The sequence below is a fragment of the Pristiophorus japonicus genome, chromosome 22 (assembly GCF_044704955.1).
Source record: "Pristiophorus japonicus isolate sPriJap1 chromosome 22, sPriJap1.hap1, whole genome shotgun sequence".
NCBI lineage: Eukaryota > Metazoa > Chordata > Chondrichthyes > Pristiophoridae > Pristiophorus > Pristiophorus japonicus.
In genome coordinates, this window is record NC_091998.1 from 25,814,744 (window position 1) to 25,834,130 (window position 19,387).

General features: G+C 44.9%; 1 protein-coding gene and 1 long non-coding RNA gene across 6 annotated transcripts in view; one reads left to right on the plus strand and one right to left on the minus strand.

Annotated features, from left to right (window-relative positions):
• LOC139234912 (uncharacterized) overlaps nt 1-19,387 on the plus strand; it is a 144,918-nt gene that overhangs the window by 69,890 nt on the left and 55,641 nt on the right. The window lies entirely within an intron of this gene.
• Nucleotides 1-19,387, minus strand: part of pald1a (phosphatase domain containing paladin 1a) — a 327,452-nt gene that overhangs the window by 66,634 nt on the left and 241,431 nt on the right. For 4 of the 5 annotated variants that reach the window (XM_070865787.1, XM_070865785.1, XM_070865789.1 and 1 more), the window contains one exon: nt 5,884-6,039. In XM_070865787.1, coding sequence (XP_070721888.1) covers nt 5,884-6,039 — 156 coding nt within the window. Of the gene's footprint in view, nt 1-1,474; nt 1,549-5,883; nt 6,040-19,387 lie in introns of those variants that run through there. The other variant, XM_070865788.1, reaches the window with a different exon arrangement.

The window sequence follows — 19,387 nt, forward strand, 5'->3', positions numbered from 1 at the left end:
GGACCTCATAGAAACGTTTAAAATTCTGACGGGTTTGGACAGGTTGGATGCAGGAAGAATGTTCCCAATGTTGGGGAAGTCCAGAACCAGGGGTCACAGTCTAAGGATAAGGGGTAAGCCATTTAGGACCGAGATGAGGAGAAACTTCTTCACCCAGAGAGTGGTGAACCTGTGGAATTCTCTACCACAGAAAGTAGTTGAGGCCAATTCACTAAATATATTCAAAAGGGAGTTAGATGAAGTCCTTACTACTCGGGGGATCAAGGGGTATGGCGAGAAAGCAGGAAGGGGGTACTAAAGTTTCATGTTCAGCCATGAACTCATTGAATGGTGGTGCAGGCTAGAAGGGCTGAATGGCCTGCTCCTGCACCTATTTTCTATGTTTCTATGTTTCTATGAAAGATGTTTTTATCTGATCGATCTGAAGATTCAAATCCGGGACTCAAAAGATGAAAGGGCAATGTGCAAACCTCAGATACCACCCAATCCCTTTAGATTACTCATTATATTACCTTTATGCATTTAAAACCATCAAAGCTCGTTTACCAACCTAATCTGAATTGAAATCACTTACAGCTGTTTTCTGCAAGTTTGCCCAGAAGATGCTATGTGACATCAGCAAAAGGGACAGGTTACAACGTCTCTCTCTCTCTCACCTCCCCACTGCTGAATCAGTCAGAGATGTAGCAACGAGGATAGACAGTCCCTCTTATATCAGACATATCACTGTATTCCAGTTGATAGCAACAATAAATAGAAATCTTCAATGAAATCAGTCAATGATTCATCTGCTTCCAAGGGCTATAATGATTATAGTATCCTGTTGAACTATACCTTGTGTAGTGTTATATTTTCATAGAGTAAATTCTGCACATAATCAAATGACAGCACACCTGCACAGAAGACACGTTGTGCAAATGTTGTCCTTTCGATTATATAAGCTGGATTTATTTACAGATGTGAAATGAAAGAAAGTACAGGCAACTCTCGATTATCCGCACACGGATGGAACGGGAAACCGTTGTAATGGCATTTAAAATTCCATGCGCGCGCACGCTGCTGCAGCCGCTGTCTCTCGTGGCCGCCGCTGACGTCGGAGACCTTTTGGCCTGGGAAGGCATCGGGCCGGTGCATTCAGAGTCCTGGCCTGGGAAGCCATCGTGCTCCGGAATGCTGGAGCTAGACAATCTCCTCCTCGAGGCCACCTGCATGCATGCTGGTACTGTCCATACTTAACTGCCTTGTTACAGTTTGTAGCTGATTGCATAGTATTTATTCATTGAAGTTTTAACTTTATAATGTCAACTCGCTCTAACGGAGAAATAGTTTACTCGGCATAGCCCATCCCCGAGGGACCCGGATAATCGAGAGCTGCCTGTATTACAAAAGTACTCAAGCCTTTTGAGTACCAACAAAAGACTTGCAATTTTACCTTGCATGTAATGTAAAACATGCTGCAGAAATTGAAGCCAAACCTGCACATATTTTTCACAAACCAAACATTGTTGCAGGATTACTTTTCTTCCAGTAGCTCACAGCATGCACAACCTATAAAAAAAAACATGCAGTTTGCCAGTATCTACTCAACCATGTTTTTCACCCTACCTTCCTGACAAAGTTTTTCAATGAAAGATGGTTTCCTCCATAACATCTCATGGGAAACAGCAGTCATCCAAATGACTATCAACTAGATATTAAAAGGATTACTCATTTCAATCACTATGTACTCTTTGCGAGCAGTAACTATTAAAATATCAGAAGATGGACAAATCATAATCGCCAACTTTGATTCTTTTTCTCTGGTTCCTCCTGCAATAGAATCCCCAAGAACACAATTTTTACTCACAGCTTCTGCTTTAATAGTGTTCTAGACATTATAGGAATAACGTTTGAAATCTAGAACACACCTTAGATGAAATAAAACAAAAGAAAACTTATTGTAGTTGATAGATCTTGATAGGTAATAGATCCCTGTGTGACCTCATACCTCGCTGGATGGAGATTAAAATTGATTTGTTACACATTACTCCGAAGTTATGGGCACAGTTACACTGGAGAACTGGTTACAAGCGCAGACAAAGCCCACACCCATTGATTCGCTCTACAGATGCTGACTGAGCTCCTGCATATTTCCACTGCATTTTTTTGTTTTGCCATCAGTTCAGCAATGTGTACAGAGGCGGCAAAGGACATTACTACCCTGGATATATCAGAAAATGCTGGAAATGTCAGCGGGTCATGCAGCATCTGTGGAGAGAAAGCAGAGTTAACGTTTCGGGTCGATGACCCTTTGTCAGAACTGGAGAGTGTTCGAAAAAAACAGATTCTTAACAAGCTTTGAAGGGGGAGGGGAAGAAAGAACAAAAAGGGAGATCTGTGATAGGTTGGAAGACAGGAGAAATTAGAGAGACAAAATTGAAATGGTAATGCCAGGAGTTAGAAAAACATTAGTCAAGATAGGGTGTGAATGGCAGGATAATGACCAACTGTCATTAGAGACAAGGAGAAAAAAAGATAGAAAGAAACAGGCTCTGAGGGAGACGGGGAAGTGTTCGCAAGTGTGACCCTGATCTTTCAGTCGCCTGTCACTTTAATTCTCCACTCCATTCCCACTCTGACCTCGGTCTCCTACACTGTTCCAACGAAGCTCAACACAAGCTCGAGGAACAGCACCTCATCTTTCGTTTAGGCACTTTGCAGTCTTCTGGACTCAACATCGAGTTCAACAATTTCAGAGCGTAACTGCTGCCAATCTTTGGCTCCCTTCCCACCCCACCCCACCCCCACTCTCTTTCTTTTTCTCTCCTCGTCTCTAATGGCACCATTCACCTGCTAAGATTTCCAGCATTTACTGTTTTTATTCCAGATTCCAGCATTCGCAGTATTTTGCTTTTGTATTACTGGATATATCAGAAATGGTAGCATCAATGGAAGGCGCCTAGGTCATTGCAGCCTTGGGAAGAGGGGAGTTTAGATTAAAGGTGTTGCTGTGATATTAAAGTAAGTTAACTGAAGTCAAATTATTTACATGTATGAATATTTTCAAAGTAATATCTTTGTCTAAAGAATGTTTACATTCAAATAAGTGAAAATAAATGTGCACATGCTTCCTAAAGAACTGACATATAAATATTTAGCAGCTTTAGCACGTTAAAACATCTGCAGGCACTTCAGAAGTGACTGGGCATGGAGCATTAACAGAGGAAATAGGAGAGGTGATCAAAAGCTAGGTTTGAAAAGGAAGACATGACTGTCAGTGTATCTCACGTGAGGGCTGACAACCCTCTCTAAGATTTTACCAAGAAAGACAGAGTAACGCAAAATCCCTCTTTGTATACAGCAACCTTTTCACCTTAGAGACACTGGGAAAGGTCTGAAATTCTCAGAGATGCACCTCACATAATCGGCTCAGATAGGCCTCTAACAATAATTCACATCTCATTTTCTCTTAAAATATGACATGTTCATCTAGTCTCCTCACCACCTGCACACGCAATTGTGAAATCCGTGTACAATATCTGTTCGCCGCTTAGAAATGTGATTTACAAAAACGTCCTCAGTAACCAAAGCTTTGTTTTGTAATATAAGTTTAATCACTTGCTCTTTACGTATAAGAATCAGTCTGAACCATACTTCAAAGTCGGAAAGGCTTAAAACCACGTGTAATAGAAAACCAGACAGGGAACTCCAAGACAATATCCTCCTAGACAGGAGCTTATTGTTTATAGCTCTAAAGTCCTTTCATCTGCAGTTATCATATGGTTAAGGTTTTGATGCACAGATATAATGGACTGAATGGCTTTCTGTGACAGGACAGTGGGATTAGTTTTGGATTGCACTAGCAAGAAGCTGGCATGGACACGATGGGCTGAATAATCTCCTTCTGTGCTGGAAGCTTCTACGGTTCTCTAATAGATCAAAGTTGGCTACGAAAGGAAAGGTGGCCTCTGCATGTGTCGGCTTCGAGTTACAGATTGTTTCTCGAAGGAATAAATCTCATTGTCTAAATATTTATAAACTGGTGTTAAAAGTGACAGCTTGGCTCTGTGGTAACACTTTCACTTTTGAGAAGGTCATGGATTCAAGTCCCAATCTAGGACTTGAGCACATAATCTAGGCTGATATTTCAGTGACAGAGTGCTGCATTGCTGGAGGTGCCATCTTTTTGGATGAGACTTTAAACCGAGATCCGTCTGCCTGTTCAGGTAAACATAAAATATACTACTGCACTCCTTCGAAGGGAGTTCTTCCAGTGTCGTAGCCAACATTCATTCCTCAACCAACACTACTAAAACCGATTCATCTCATTGATGTTTCTGGGACCTTACTGTGTATGTTTGCCTACAAAACAGGAGTGACTACACTTCAAAAGTAACTCATTGGCTGCAAAATACCTTGAGACACACTGAGGATGTGAATGGCACTGCATAAATGCAAGATCTTTCTATGCTTGTAGAAAATCAGTGGTTCTCTAAGGCAAAAAGGTGTTTCTGGCCGTCAAACGGGGCGTCCAAGATTTAGCGCCTGGCTAGAAGTTTCGCCAATGGTTTTGCGGTGGCGCACAAAATTACCGCCCCCCCCCACCCCCCGCCGTTTTGACCGTCAGGATGCCGTCAATCATCATGCAAGGCTGCGCTAGCGCCCCAGGTAGAGCTTTCGTGCATCACGCCTGATTTAGCATCCGCTCCAGGACCCGACCAGAAAAACCAGATGGTTCCAGGGTGCAGCTGGCGCAATTGGCATCATTTTAAAAGTACGCTGGAGAATCTTATATCACAGTTGTCGGTGACTGCCATGGTTGCGAGCAGAACGCTGCATGAGTGCACATGAGTTTTATGTGAGTTCACCCCTTTGTTTTCAACGTCAGTAACGTTTGCGACAGGAACGTAAACCAGGAAGTGGAAAAAAAAAACAAAGCGCATGCGCAAAATGGCCGCCTCCTTCAACGCCAGACTTATAGCCAATGCTCCTCCGGAGCTTTCTCTTGGCGAAAGTTCCTTGCTGTGTCACTAATGTTATGCCAGCGCTAACTTTTGCGCTCTGCCGCGGAATTGCGCCCGGAAATCCTGAAACCCATAAATCCAGGTTCCCATTAACTTACAGGTGTCTCAAGTTGCTAACATTGATAGATCTTGGAGTTCTGATTTAGGATTTATCTGATTTAGGATTTATTAGGATTCTTTGAGGACTTCACCTAAAAAGAGTAAGTGCTGTGCTATTCTACCTTATAGGAGTCACCAGGAGAAAGGGAGTGCTTGGTCATCGGCATCTTGCTCGAGGTCCTCCTTGAACCGCAGGAGGAATGGGAGGAAGGCATGAGGCCAGACAGAGCAGCACTAGCTGCTTCAAGATAGAGGGACAGAAGGGTGAGGTGGGCTTCTCTCCCGCCCCCTCCCCCCCCGTGGATACAAGGCATCCCTCCTCCTCTGAACCTCCTCCACCAAGACCTCCAGTCCGAGAACCTGTTAGCCCTCTCACTCGGTCCCTGAGCCAAGGTGCTGCTCTGCGTCAGCCAGCTCACTCCACACCTTCAGTGGACATGGGCGAGTGGAGCCCACATATACTGCTCACAAAAATTGCATCTAATCAGTGCTTGAGTGCTAAACCTACAAGTGTCTCTGTTGTAACACCTCCAGGCAAGTTTAAATTATGACAAATCAGCACATAGAACTAAAATTGCATGCTTAAACCAGCTTTCAAACAGGCGTGTCTTATTCGCACAGCACCCATTTTCACCCTTTCACCAAAATAACCCCCTTAGAGTACATCTTAACAGTCAGCTACCAAGAACGCATTGCTCACCTGTTTGAGATTTTGGATTAACTCTTTAAAGAAGAATAGGTTAAAACTATATCATCATAGCAACAGGCCTTTTTTTTTTACCTCATACATCCAAACACTAAAGGGTCTTTGCCAGGAATCTTTCTTTTCCAGATGCAAGTAGGTATTGAAGAGGATGAGGTAAATATATCTTTCCAGGTACTGCAGACTTCGTAGCTGCAACAACAATATTTCCTTCTCCGATTTAGCTGTTTTTATCTGCAATGGCCAAAACAAAATTGCTGCATTCAGACAAGGATACAGAGGCACAGAAAACAAAAACATTTATTTAAAAGAAACCCATCACCTGAGTTCAAAACGCTGACAAACTGTCTCCCAGGAGAATGTCGGAGAAACAGTTTATTAAACAAATATACTAAGAAACAGTTTCTCAATGACCCCAATATCAACCAATGTCTGACCCCACACTCCACCCCCCACCCCCATACTGCTCAAGTCATATTCCTGAGTCTTGCATTCCAGCATTTACCCTGGGAACCTTGATGCACTGAAATGGGAAAAAAATGACTGCACAGCAAACTTTGAGCCTCAACCACCTCTCACAATAAAAATCTTGAATTGCCTGGCCACAGCTGCAGACAAACAGTGCTTGGGCCCGCTGAGACATTCACCAAGAGCCTATGTACATTAATAAAACTCTGAGCTTAGCTCCACTGGCAGTTTCACTGCTCCTATTCTCAACTTATCAGTCTTTTGACCTTCTTGTGCATAACACAGTGCTGCCTTACCCACTTTTGACAGGCAGTACAAAATGGGAATGATTTGTTGTGTGGAAACTAAAATGATATGGACTCCCAGTGAAAACTCCTTTTATAAGAATGTGGCAGCGTTTAAGAGAGACAGCAAATGTTTACAATTGAAGCATTAAAACAATGGCTTTTACACACTGCAGGACTATCTACCATTTATTCAATGGGTCTAAAATCCTGTTACCATGTATCGTGAGGTACTGTTGGACTGTGCAATTCAATTCCATTTGTACCTTTTGCAACAATCTAATTAGTTCCCACTGTATTTGGATGGAAATTAATTCAGTTCGTTCAACGACAAAGACGCAAACCCGACATTCATTAGACAGATGTACCCCATGTAGACTCAAATTACCTCACATAGAGGCACTGTTGACTCAAGGATGAATCCAGCTTTGGGAAAGTAGGTTTTTGGTTGTGATTTAAAAGGATTTTCTCCTTCCTGCTTTGTTCTTTTCACTCCTAAGAGATGATGGATGCAGTTCCAGGGATGCTGGATGTCCACCCATATCTTGGTCATTCTTCACATGTGAGCTAAGACAGTGAGCATCACCAAGCTACTGAATTTTGGGAAGGACATCACAACCGATCCTGTCCTCACCCAATGTTCCCACATTCACCCTTGCCAACAGCAGTCACTGGATGATGAGAAGTTGGAACCTTAGCGAAGTTTCCCCCCCATCCCTCCCCCTCCCGATCCTCCCTCCCCCCCCCCCCCCCCACCCCCAAACCAAGGCCAGTGTAGTGCCTCTTCCATTGCCTGGCTGAGAACAAATCTGGGTTCAAAGATTTTCCCTTCCTAATCTGCACTACATCTTAAAGTGAAGTAAAGGAGGAATGAGACTTATCATTTATGCATCCGAGAACAACTCACCAACATAACAATTCAAACCCAATGAAAACTTGCACAATAAAAAGTTTGAACGTGAGGAAAATGTTGACATTTGATAAGAACTGTTGAAAAATGCATCTTTAGCCAAATCGTTTTAATGCAATTGTTCATGCTGATTCCAACTTCTCTGAAGGTGACATCATAATTTACAGCTGCAATGACAACTGTTAAATCGTCTGGTTGGCATGAGCAGCCCTCGACATACCATGAAGGAATGCTCGCCATCTAGATGCATGAAACAGTTGTCTGAATTTCTAATACAGCTTGAAATACATCATTGACCAAAATGAATAGCATTACATTTCTGAATTAATCAGCTGTAACAGCACTAAATTGTCATTCACATGGCCATTTGACTGATTGGTTGACACTTTCAACGACGAGTGTAGTCACAATGATTCACCATTTATCAAAACAAAAAAATATCAGCTTGTTTTGTTCATAGCAGCTCATAAGCATTCTACACACTTGAAAGAGAAATGATTTAGGTCATCTTTTGTATGAGTTTTGACCAGGTAGAGTATACATATTAGGATAGGCCAGCGACATTCACACACAAGCACTTAATATATCTATGCTACACTACTCTATTATTGCTATACAGATGTTGATCAGCTTAAAATAAATGGGTTATTGCCTGTGTAAAAATACCACATACTGGAATGTAGTAGGAATTGGTCAGCCATTTGTACCTGCACTTCACAGATAAGAAGTTCTCTAGCTTAAACAAAGCTTAAAACTGGGTAAGTACCAAATTGTCTGGACCTTCTTTAAAGCCAACATAAGTCATCTCTCACAAACTCCATAAAAAATCTATAAATAAAATGTTTCAAGGACACCCTCAAAGCCTCCTTGGTAAAGTGCAACATCCCCACCGACACCTGGGAGTCCCTGGCCAAAGACCTCCTTAAGTGGAGGAAGTGCATCCGGGAGGGCGCTGAGCACCTCGAGTCTCATCACCGAGAGCATGCAGAAATCAAGCGCAGGCAGCGGAAAGAGCATGCGGCAAACCTGTCCCACCCACCCTTTCCCTCGACGACTATCTGTCCCACCTGTGACAGGAACTGTGGTTCTCATATTGGACTGTTCAGTCACCTAAGAACTAATTTTTAGAGTGGAAGCAAGTCTTTCTCGATTCCGAGGGACTGCCTATTATGATGACGATGATGAAAATATCCCTACAGATGGAGGCGCCAGCTAATGCCAGGAGGCAATGGGAATCAGCAATTGCATACTCTCTATTTCTGGCTAATCTACATCTACCCCCGACTCCACACCATCCCTATTAGAACATGCAGCCCTGCTCCTGAAGCCAATGGTTCATCCATTAAACCTATCGTAATGACTTGTATATCCATGCAGATGTGGAGAAGGTAAGTAAATTTATCAACTGTTGAAGGAAGATTTAAGGGCCGATTTTAACTTGGGACTGGAATTAGGAGTGCGCACGCTGAAGCTGGCAGCAAACTGTTAAGCCCCCCTATAGCATAAGGCCCGGGAGATTTTAACACCCTGGCCTCACTTACATGCCCCAACTCTGATTCCCACCCGAAGCTGGTGAGAATTATCATCATCATAGGCGGTCCCTCAAACGAGGATGACGTGCTTCCACACAAAAAGGGATGAGTTCACAGATGTTTCAATGAAGGACCCGATATTCCAGTCCTGAACTCCAATCGAAGGGGTGGAAGATGCCTATGCGTGGAATTTTTTAACGTGTGGTGACCGTTGCACATCAGCCACCACACGGGCTTGCCAGAGCTAGGCCTTTATCCAGTGGCAAGGGTTAATTAGGACGACTGGAGACCAGCTCTGCTGCACGGACCTAGTGCGCGCACATATCGCAGTGTGGGCTGGTCCGTGCTGCTCCTGGGCCCTCGGCTCTTCTAGGCCCCGTACCCTCATTCACCGCACGTCCGCCATGATCTCTCGTCGCACCTCTGCCACGATCTCCCTTCACACCAAACATTCACCGAACCTCCGCCACGATCATCCACCGAAACTCAGCCATGAACCTTCATCGCTCCTCCGCCTCGATCACTCACCGCACCTCCGCCACGACCTTCCCGCACCTCTGCGGTACCTGGGCCCCACCGATACTCCTGCCCACGCTCCAAACGGCGACCTGAGTTCTGATGACGTCACCCGGTCGCCACCTCAAAATCGTCGCACACTTGGAGCAGCTCGCGCCGGAGGTTGTAGTGATACGCTCTTTCATAGCCCGACCTGCGGCGGTGTTCTCTCGCAGGTCGGGGAGCCACAATGTTCCAGGGCTCGCCGCTCCAGCTCTTTTATAGCCCGACCTGTGGCGGTGTTCTCTCGCAGGTCGAAGAGTCACAATGTTCCAGGGCCCGCCGCTCCAGCTCTTTCATAGCCCGACCTGCGGCGGTGTTCTCTTGCAGGTCGGGGGGCCACGAATTAAGTCACTACTGGCAGGCAGGGGTCAGACTTGATAAGGCGCTGAGGCTGCGGCTGGGGACCCACAGAAATGGGCCCCGACAAGGTAAGCACGGGTTTGGGGGTGTGGGGGGCGGCAAGTCCGTGATCTGTGGAGAGGAGGCAGGCCCGGGGCAGGGGAGGCCCAATGTATTCTCATGGGAACAGGAGGAGCATTACAGCTCCTTCTGGCCCACAAGGAACCTTTTGGAAAAATAATTATGAAGACACCTACCTGGGCCTCCTGTGGCCTGGATCATAGCTGCTGCTAGGTTTGACTAGCAGATTGGAGATTGTGTCTTCGTAGAGCTCATAGTTAAAATGGTGTGCATATCCTGATGACATGATTGGGATGGAACACTGCTCCTCTGGGGTGGGTGGCCTTCTTGTGCCTGAATTCAGGCAAGTAAAAATGGTGGGTGGGGTGGAGGGAACCCGGTGCAAACCTCTGTTCCCCCGTCATCTTTTCCCCCTTGCTCTCACTGTTCCCGGGGGCGGGGTTAAAATCTGCCCTTTTGTATATGATTAAAACGTGCCTTTAGGATGCTTGATGTGGTGAATTATACTAGTTTTCAGAGAATCTGCCATACTTTGTGATATCTTCAGCACTCCACAACATGCTCATTCAACAAAAGATTATAAGTGACTGTTCACAGGAGAGAGTACACTTCTCTACCCACACTTGTAGTTGCAGAAACCCATAAGAGCCAAGGCTATCTGAAGGGGTAAACATTTTCCCAAGATTGCCCTCACTGATACCCTATGTTATAACTCAACTGGTTTTCAAAATAAGGTCCTCCAATGGCACCTATAAATCCTGAATTTGAGTTGAAGTAAGAAACATTTAAATATACTAACATAAAAGATGGACAAAAGACAAATGATTAACAGATATATATTTTAACATGTTTTTAAAACAGTTTCTCTTTGGTGTCTGAGGAATCTTTTATAGACGAGTGCTGTGGCTCCATACCGGTCTTATTACCCCAGGATATTAAGGACGCTAAAACTCTTCTGGTGCTGCCACCCACATTTATTGTTAGCAGAATCATGTTCAGCACAAAGCCCCCTCAGTAAAGTTTCTGCAAAGTGCTCCAGAGAAACGGGTTGCATTCATGAATGGATAGTACTAGAAGCGTGAGCTGGGACAACTCGATGATGTGATCTTAGTTCCGATCCTATGGGTGAGATCACACAACCTTAATTGCACATATTTCTGTTTAAAATGTGCCCTAAACATGATCAAACTAGATGGAAGACAGAAAGAGATCAATTTAGATACTAAAATTAATTTGTTTCATAGTTTTTGGAATGCTTCAATTAGAATACCAAGCACATACTCATCACAATATTTTGCAATCCTGCATTTCAGCCCTTTCCCCTTTACAATGTTATAAAACTCCAATTGGTTCACTCAGGCTCATCAGGAAGAGAACCTGCCACTCCTATTCAGTCTGGCCCACACGCGACCTCACACCCACTCTATGGCCCAAGTTTCGGCCTCAGTTGCTCCTGATTTTTTGGAGCAACTGGTGTAGAACGGAGTATCTTAGAAATTCAAATTCTCGGCATTTAGTTTGCTCCAGTTCTAGTCAGTTAGAACAGTTTCACTTTGGAACCGAATTTTTTTTTCAAAAGGGGGCATGTCCGGCCACTTACGCCTGTTTTCAAAGTTTCGGCAGTGAAAACTTACTTCAAACTAACTTAGAATGGAGTAAGTGAAGATTTTTGTACGCTCGCAAAAACCTTGTCTACACTTTAGAAAATCAGGCGTAGGTTACAAATCAGGTGTAGGGAATGGGGGGGGGGGGGGTTAAAGGGAAGTTTACAAACATTAAACTCTTCAGTTTTACAAATAAAGAGCCATCATCGATAATAAATGATAAAAACATCAATAAATCAACCAATAAATCAATAAAAAAAAATTAATAAGAAATACATTTTTTTTAAATCAATAAATAAAACATTTTCTACTTACCGACTGCAGCACCGGGAGCCCTCCAACAGCGTGCTGGGATGCCCCCACCCACCCAGTGTGTCTCTGTCAGTGTCTGTATCTCTCTGTCTGTCTGTCTGCGTGTGTCTCTCACTCTGTCTGTCAGTGTCTGTGTTTCTGACAGCGAGGGGAGGGAGAGGAGGGGGGTAGAGGGAGAGAGGGGGGGGCAGGAGGGGGGGAGAGAAGGGGGGAGAGGAGGAGGAGAAGGGGGGAGGGGGAAGGGGAAAGGAGGGGAAAGGAGAAGGGAGGGGAAAGGAGAAGGTGGGGGGAGTGGGGAGGCTGAACGGGCCCAAGACTTCGGGCAGGGCCCGGTCCCCAGCACCAGATTTACAGGTAGGTGGCGTTGGGTCAGGTCTGGTCCGGGGTCCGGGATCCGGGGTCGGGAGCGCTGGTCAGGTCGGGTCGGGTCGGGTCCGGTCCGGGGGCTGGGGGAGGATGGAGGTCGCGTTGGTTCGGGTCGGGGGGGAGGGAGGGAGAGCGGGTCGGTTTGTGTCGGGGGCGGAGGGGAGGGAGGTCAGGTCGGGTGGGGGGATGGGGGGAGGGGGAGCGCGGGTATGGTCCGGAGGAGGGGGAGCAGGAGTCGAGTCGGGTCAGGAGGAAGCAGGAGCTGGGCGTGGGAGGAGCCTTATGCACGCAGCCCCAGTGAGGCCATTGGGCCAGGGCTAGGGACCGCGTGCTTCGGGCCCCTCCCACACAGTTTTGGGCGCCTGGAGCTACTGCACATGTGCGCCCACTGTAGCGCGCATGTGCAGAGGTCCCAGCACTGTTTTCAGCGCAGGGACCTAGCTCTGCCCCCTACAGCTCATGCTGCGCCGCGCCCGGCCCAAGAGGGCCAGCAGGGAGCTGGAGAATCTGGAAGTTTTTTTTAGGTGCACTTTGTGGCGCGAAAAACGGGCGTCCAGGTCGGGGCTGCGCTGTTCTAGGCGCGGCCCGAAACTTGGGCCCTATGTGGTTGGCATCTGGGGATAGTCAATAAATACTATCTTGCCAGTGTCACTGACATCGCACAAATATAAAAAATAAGATTCTGTAAAAAGATATTTTTGACAAAGCTACAGATTTTATGGAGTCATGTCATTGTTTTATGTATTCTTACCATTTTCTTGTAAATAACAGTGGTAATCTTTCACCGAACCTCCACCCCCCTCCCCCACCCACCACAAACCCCCCGCCCCCTCCCCCGCCAACACCCAGTCCCTTCACTTTTCAAAGGTCCAATGTGGAACACAATGAGTAGCACACAATCCAATGTATTTTACAATATACAGCATGAAAAATCATTGTGTAATTAGTCTGCAAAGGATAGTTTTATATTGGCTGGTTTTATGATATTTTGATTCTTTGGAACACTGTTACATAAGCGATTGTAAGTGAATACAAAGACAACCCTAAATTCAAAGAAAGAAAGAAAAAAGAACTTGGCTTCTGTCTGCAAAGTGCAGACAGCGGAGGCTGACCTCTGGTGATTCGATGAAGAAAGGCTGGCTGGGAGGCAGGCAGCACTCGCTCCTTGTTACGCTGCTTTTCCTTTCTAGTCACCTCGCCAAAAACCCCATCCCACTGGGGATTCACTTAATTCAGTCACAGAATCCATCGATTCCAATCTCAGCACCATTTGCAGTCAGAATCTGGCATCCTACCTTCGTGCTGGTTCAAAAAGAAATATAAATTGGCTGATTGTCCGAAACACGAAGCAGTAAATGTGAGCAAAATATGCTGAGTAATTCAGCACTTGGATGGTCTGTTGGGAGATATCATGAAACAACGGGGAGAAGGGATCCAAAGCAAAATTCATGTTGGGAATACTACACATACCACAAAATATGCAGTAGAAATGTATGCATAATATTACTAAGGATAATTGTGCCAAGTGTCTTGGGTCAACTACTTCCCCGTGCAAATGTTGTAAGTGCTTTGCAATACAATAGAAAATTAACCCGAACAACTGGTGATTGACAGAACGGATTTCCCGCCTATCTCAGAACCCACCAATTTTTATCCTACTGATTTCAGGGGAATAAAAATCAGCCGGGTTCTACATGGGCGATCCGCCAATTACATTGAAAGTGACAACCCCCGCCCCACACGCTGTGTCGGTATCTAGTCTATTAATCTCTTACTCTGTCCACTGTTGGCAGATTCCTTTAAACTATTCTAATTTACAGAACACTACTGTGTAATATTCTTTGAACACCAATGATATACTAACATAGGATTTATATTTTTCTGTTAAAATAGTCAACATCTGCAATCGATGGTGAGACACCTGTACAGGTAGAAGAGCCTATAATTAATCTTCCTCCTACAGTTGCCCTAAAGATTGTGGACCGTAAATCCCCAATTTTGCAAGACTGGCAACATCCGTGTCTGGAAAGCCAGCTCACAGCGCACTGAGGTGACTGTGCCCAGATTTGTGGGGTTGTCTCTTCTTAGATAATTAACATAAGCTCCCAGTTGAGGCTAGCTCATTGAATGTATTCAAATCACAGATAGATAGATTTTTAACCAATAAGGGAATTAAGGGTTATGGGGAGCGGGCGGGTAAGTGGAGCTGAGTCCACGGCCAGATCAGCCATGATCTTTTTGAATGGCGGAGCAGGCTCAAGGGGCTAGATGGCCTACTCCTGTTCCTAATTCTTATGTTCTTATGTTCTTATAACTTTGGCCTTGCACCTAAAGGTAGCCTTGTGGGTAATGCAGTACTTAAAGATATGCGACTGTGTTTGGGAGGGAAAATATTGTTTCGCTGCAATGTTCCATCTCGCTCTCAGTCTTTATAACTCATAGCAAGTGCAACTGGATGATGCATAGGATGCTTGTGAGCAGGATTGCTCTGCTTGGCAATGCAAGTCACCTTCCTCAAATAGAGCACTGTAGAGCCTACCAGGACAGTACGCAGGCTGCATGATCTGTACCATACCCATTATGCCCAGTACTCTGGGGAACACTCACACTACAACCAGAACTCTGCTGCTCACACCCCAACTCGCACCAAGTCGCATTCGCCCATCACCCTCATGCTTGCTGACCTACATTGGCCCCTGGTCTGGCAACACCTCAATTATAAAATTCTCATCGTGTTCAAATCCCCGCATGACCTTGCTACTCCCCATTTCTGTAACCTCCTCCAGCCCTACAACCTGCCGAGACGCTCTGCTCCTCCAATTCTTGCCTCTTGCGCATGCCCAATTTCCATCTCCCCAGCATTGGTCGCCGTGCCTTCAGCTGCCTAGGCCACAAGTTCTCGAATTCCCTCCTTAAACCTCTCCGCCTCTCCCTCCTCCTTCAAGATGCTCCTTAAAACCTACCTCTTTCAGCTGGTCCTAATATCTCCTATGTGGCTTGGTGTCAATTTTTGTCTGATAATGCTCCTATGAAGTGCTTTGGGACATTTTACTACATTAAAAGGTGCTATATAAATGAAAGTTGAATATAAATTACATTAACCGGTATCTGAGCCAAAACATCACCAGATAGTCTTCTCTGTCAGATGCTCAGCAACCTGCAGGCTATTTCCAGCTTTCTTTGCCAGAAGGGACTGAAATAAATCAAAGATGTTGTTTTTGAAATAGTTCATGCATTTCTGATGAAATGGGACTCGCCGTTGATCATTTGGTTTACATTCTACATTAGTTTTGTCAGAGTAATGTCACCAAATGATACAGCTGAACATCAGTATACCCTCATCACACCAGCTAAAGCTCTCCATGTCCCAAGCACAGCCGCACCCTACCAAATGGGCAAATCCTGAGTGAAGGAACAAATAAAACCCGGTTCTGGAGTCCCGTAAAGCCTGATCATTCACAGCCACACAGTATCTGAAATTCTACATGCACATTGTGCATTTCAAGAAAACAAATGGGCCCTCGGAAATCTATAACAAATTCCTAACTTTAGTTGTCTGATGCAGCAAAAGACCTTGGCAGTATTTACATATTTGGAATTCCAGTACGTATTTGGCAAGCGATGCTCTGTGATGGGTGCTTAAAACCCATTTTATTTTATTTCTTAAACATATCGTTCTCCAATTCATCACAAAAAGCCTTTAGAATTTTGAATCACTGTCAAGGTCCTGATGTTCTATAGATCATTGGTACGCCCAATTTGAGAAGATAATATTTTGCTGGTTGACATTTTCAGACCGACAGAAAGAGACTAACCCTTTTGACAATCGTCAGAGTATAAATAGGGTTAGTACACTAAAAAAGGAAGGCCAAATGGCTCTTTACTGTTTCTAATATTTTAACCAACAGAAGTAGAGCTTGTTCATATTAATCTTAAACTGTTCTTTCTATACTTAAAAAATATACCCAGGAGTCTCTTTACCAAATGTTGCTTAAAAGCCTTTGATCTCTAAGATACAATAAATGCTTGATTTGTGATACTAAATGCCATAACCTGACTCAATTAATCACAAGTCACTGTAACTGAGCATGACTCCGTGCATTGATCTCCTCAGCAGGACCAGGCATACAGGAGATGCTGCTTCTGAGTCAAAAGGCCACAATTTCATTTGACAGTTCTTACAAGGTTAGGCTCATCATTCCTTTGTAGGGAGTCAGCCTTTATTTCATCCAAATCCAGACCATATGTTGAATTCTGCCAGCCTACTGACTGACTTGGCTGGAACAATCGACAGTCACACAAAAGCAGACATGGGATCTGCTGGGGGCTGAACCAACCTGTCTCGTGTTTGTCTCAGGATAGATACTTTCCCGGAGAAACAATTAAGTCAAAAGAACGAATAATAAATTTCTTCAGAACAAAGCAGAAGAGTGTAAATGTAAATAAATGTGTTCAACTAGACATTTTGTGTGCTTTATTATGCGCTATTTCTTAATGGAAAATAAATTTAAATTTAACTTTGCCGTCAAAAATGTAAACAAAAGGTTTTGTTACGTGGAAATAAAAAATCAATTTCACAGGTGGCAGTGTGTTTCAAGAAATGGCGGATGTGCTGCTGAATTTCTTTCCATTAAAATCCATTGACAGAAAATCATAGCCAGTATATTTGCCGTTTTCTGATATGCATTGCTGAGTTCATGTTGGAAACGGGTAGAGGTTGAACCTCCCTTATCTGGAACCCTCGGGACCTGGCCTGTTCTGGATAAGGGATTTTTCCATACAAGGGGTGGTCGCGTTAAATTGGATGGTACAGGTACTGAGCAAGGGGATATCGGGGCAGGCTGGCTTAGGGCTGGGAGTGCAGCAGAGAGATCATGGGATGGGGGGGGGGGGGGGGCAGGCGCGGTGGATTGCAGGGTCAGGCCAGCGATTACGGGAGTCGGCAGCAAGGAAGGACTTCAATTTGTTCATGTCGGTGTTCTGCGCATGAGCTACCCAGTGGCCAGGAATGGTTCTGGACGACGGGTGGTTCCGGATAAGGGACGTTCAACCTGCACTGGCGAAATCGGCTCTTCGATATAAACAATCTACCATTGAACTTTGGCAGTGCAATTTAACTGCAGTGTGTGATTATCTGTAATAACACACACCGTAGTTTTGTTACTTTACAAAAACTTTGAAGTTATTTCTGGCAGGGTCCGTTGATAGCTCAGTGGGTAAATAAACTGTATGGTTCAGGTACTGTGCCTAGCCTGCCTAGAACTTTGATTTACATCCAGTCCTGACACCAGAGAGAAAATATTCCAACTCCTCCAAGGTGGGAAGAATCGCCTCAACAACAGTAAATGTGGGAAATGGGGGTACACACTGAAAGAAAATGTCTCATCCCTAGTCCATTCAGCCAAGATGGTCTCCTATTCATTTTGAGAATAGGAGGAGATGATTTCTTGAGACCCATACCCCAAGAAAGAAGAGGAGGTAGCTGCTTTTATATGAAAGACACATTGTTCAGTTCAGATCACAACGGGATTCCATTGTTGGACCCCTGCGTTATGCTATTGTATAATTAGATATAGTATGGCACATTCCTGAACATAAGGTGCTTGGAAGCGATTACAGGAGTGACCGGCACTGCTGTAGCTGAGAGACTATCCAAGGCAGCCTCAACACTTGTAACATACACATTTATTATACTAGTTGTCCTTAACAGTAATTAATTGTACAGATCGAGTGGATTTAGAGGGCATTAAGACTGAACCACCTATACTGCGGACTGGAGATTGTTACCTCAGGTAGGGGTGGCAATTTCCCTTCCATGAAATACATTAATAAACGAACTATGTTCTTTTTATAAACAAAAAAAAAACAGCAATCTGGCCTCTTTCAAGATCATTATTTCTGGTGTTAGCTTACATGATTCCAGATTTATTGAATTCAGTTTTAATACGTCCTTATAAATGCACACGAGGCCCATGTTTGAGAGAAGGTCAGTCTGTGACCTGTCCTTTATTCCATAGCACTCAAGTGATGGAAATGGGTGGAGCTTGCCCTTTTATATCTGAAGGTCCAGGTTAGGAGTGTCTCCCACAAGTTCACCACCTAGTGGTCATTGTTCTCACAATGTACAACTTAGGTCAGATTATACATGGGTTACAATGCTGGTTGAATACATGACATCACCTCCCCCCCCAAAGTCTTATTGGGATCACAGGTTAAGTCTCTCTGGTGGTTTACGCTCTCTTGTAGAGCGCCTGAGTTGGGGCTCCGGTTGTTGGGCGCTGGCTTGAGTGTCTGCTGTTTGCGGTGCCTCAGGCCTGTCCGGACTGCCCACAGTGACTGGGCTCTCCTCCCTTTGATTCCTGTGTTCGGTCACCTGTGGAGGAGTGAACTCTATATCGTGTGCTTCCTCTGCTTCTTCTATGGGGTTGCTGAACCTCCTTTTTGTTTGATCCACATGTTTGCGGCAGATTTGTCCATTGGTAAGTTTAACTACCAGAATCCTATTTCCCTCTTTGGCAACCACAGTGCTTGCGAGCCATTTGGGCCCTGCAGCGTAGTTGAGGTCAAAAACGGTCATTTACATCAATACATCGAGCCCTCTTGTCATGGTAGTCATATTGTGACTGGCGCCTGCTCTCGACAATTTCTTTCATGGTGGGGTGTATAAGGGATAACCGTCTTTGAGCATCCTTTTCATTAGCAGCTCTGCGGGTGGAACCCCTGTGAGCGAGTCTGGTCTGGATCTGTAGGCCAACAGGAAGCATGATAAGTGGCGTTGTAGTGAACCCCCTTGGATTCTGAGCATCCCCTGTTTGATTATCTGCACTGCTCGTTCTGCCTGGCTGTTTGAGGCCGGCTTGAACGGTGCCGTTCTGACATAGTCAATTCCATTGCCTGCCATGAAGTCCTGGAATTCAGTGCTTGTGAAGCACGGGACATTGTCACTGACCAAGATGTCCGGTAAACCGTGGGCAGCAAACATTGCCCGTAGACTTTCTACCGTGGCAGAGGATGTGCTTGAATTTAAAATGTCACACTCGATCCATTTGGAGTAGGCGTCTACGACAACCAAAAACATTTTTCCCATGAAAGGACCTGCGTAGTCCACATGGATGCGTGACCAAGGCT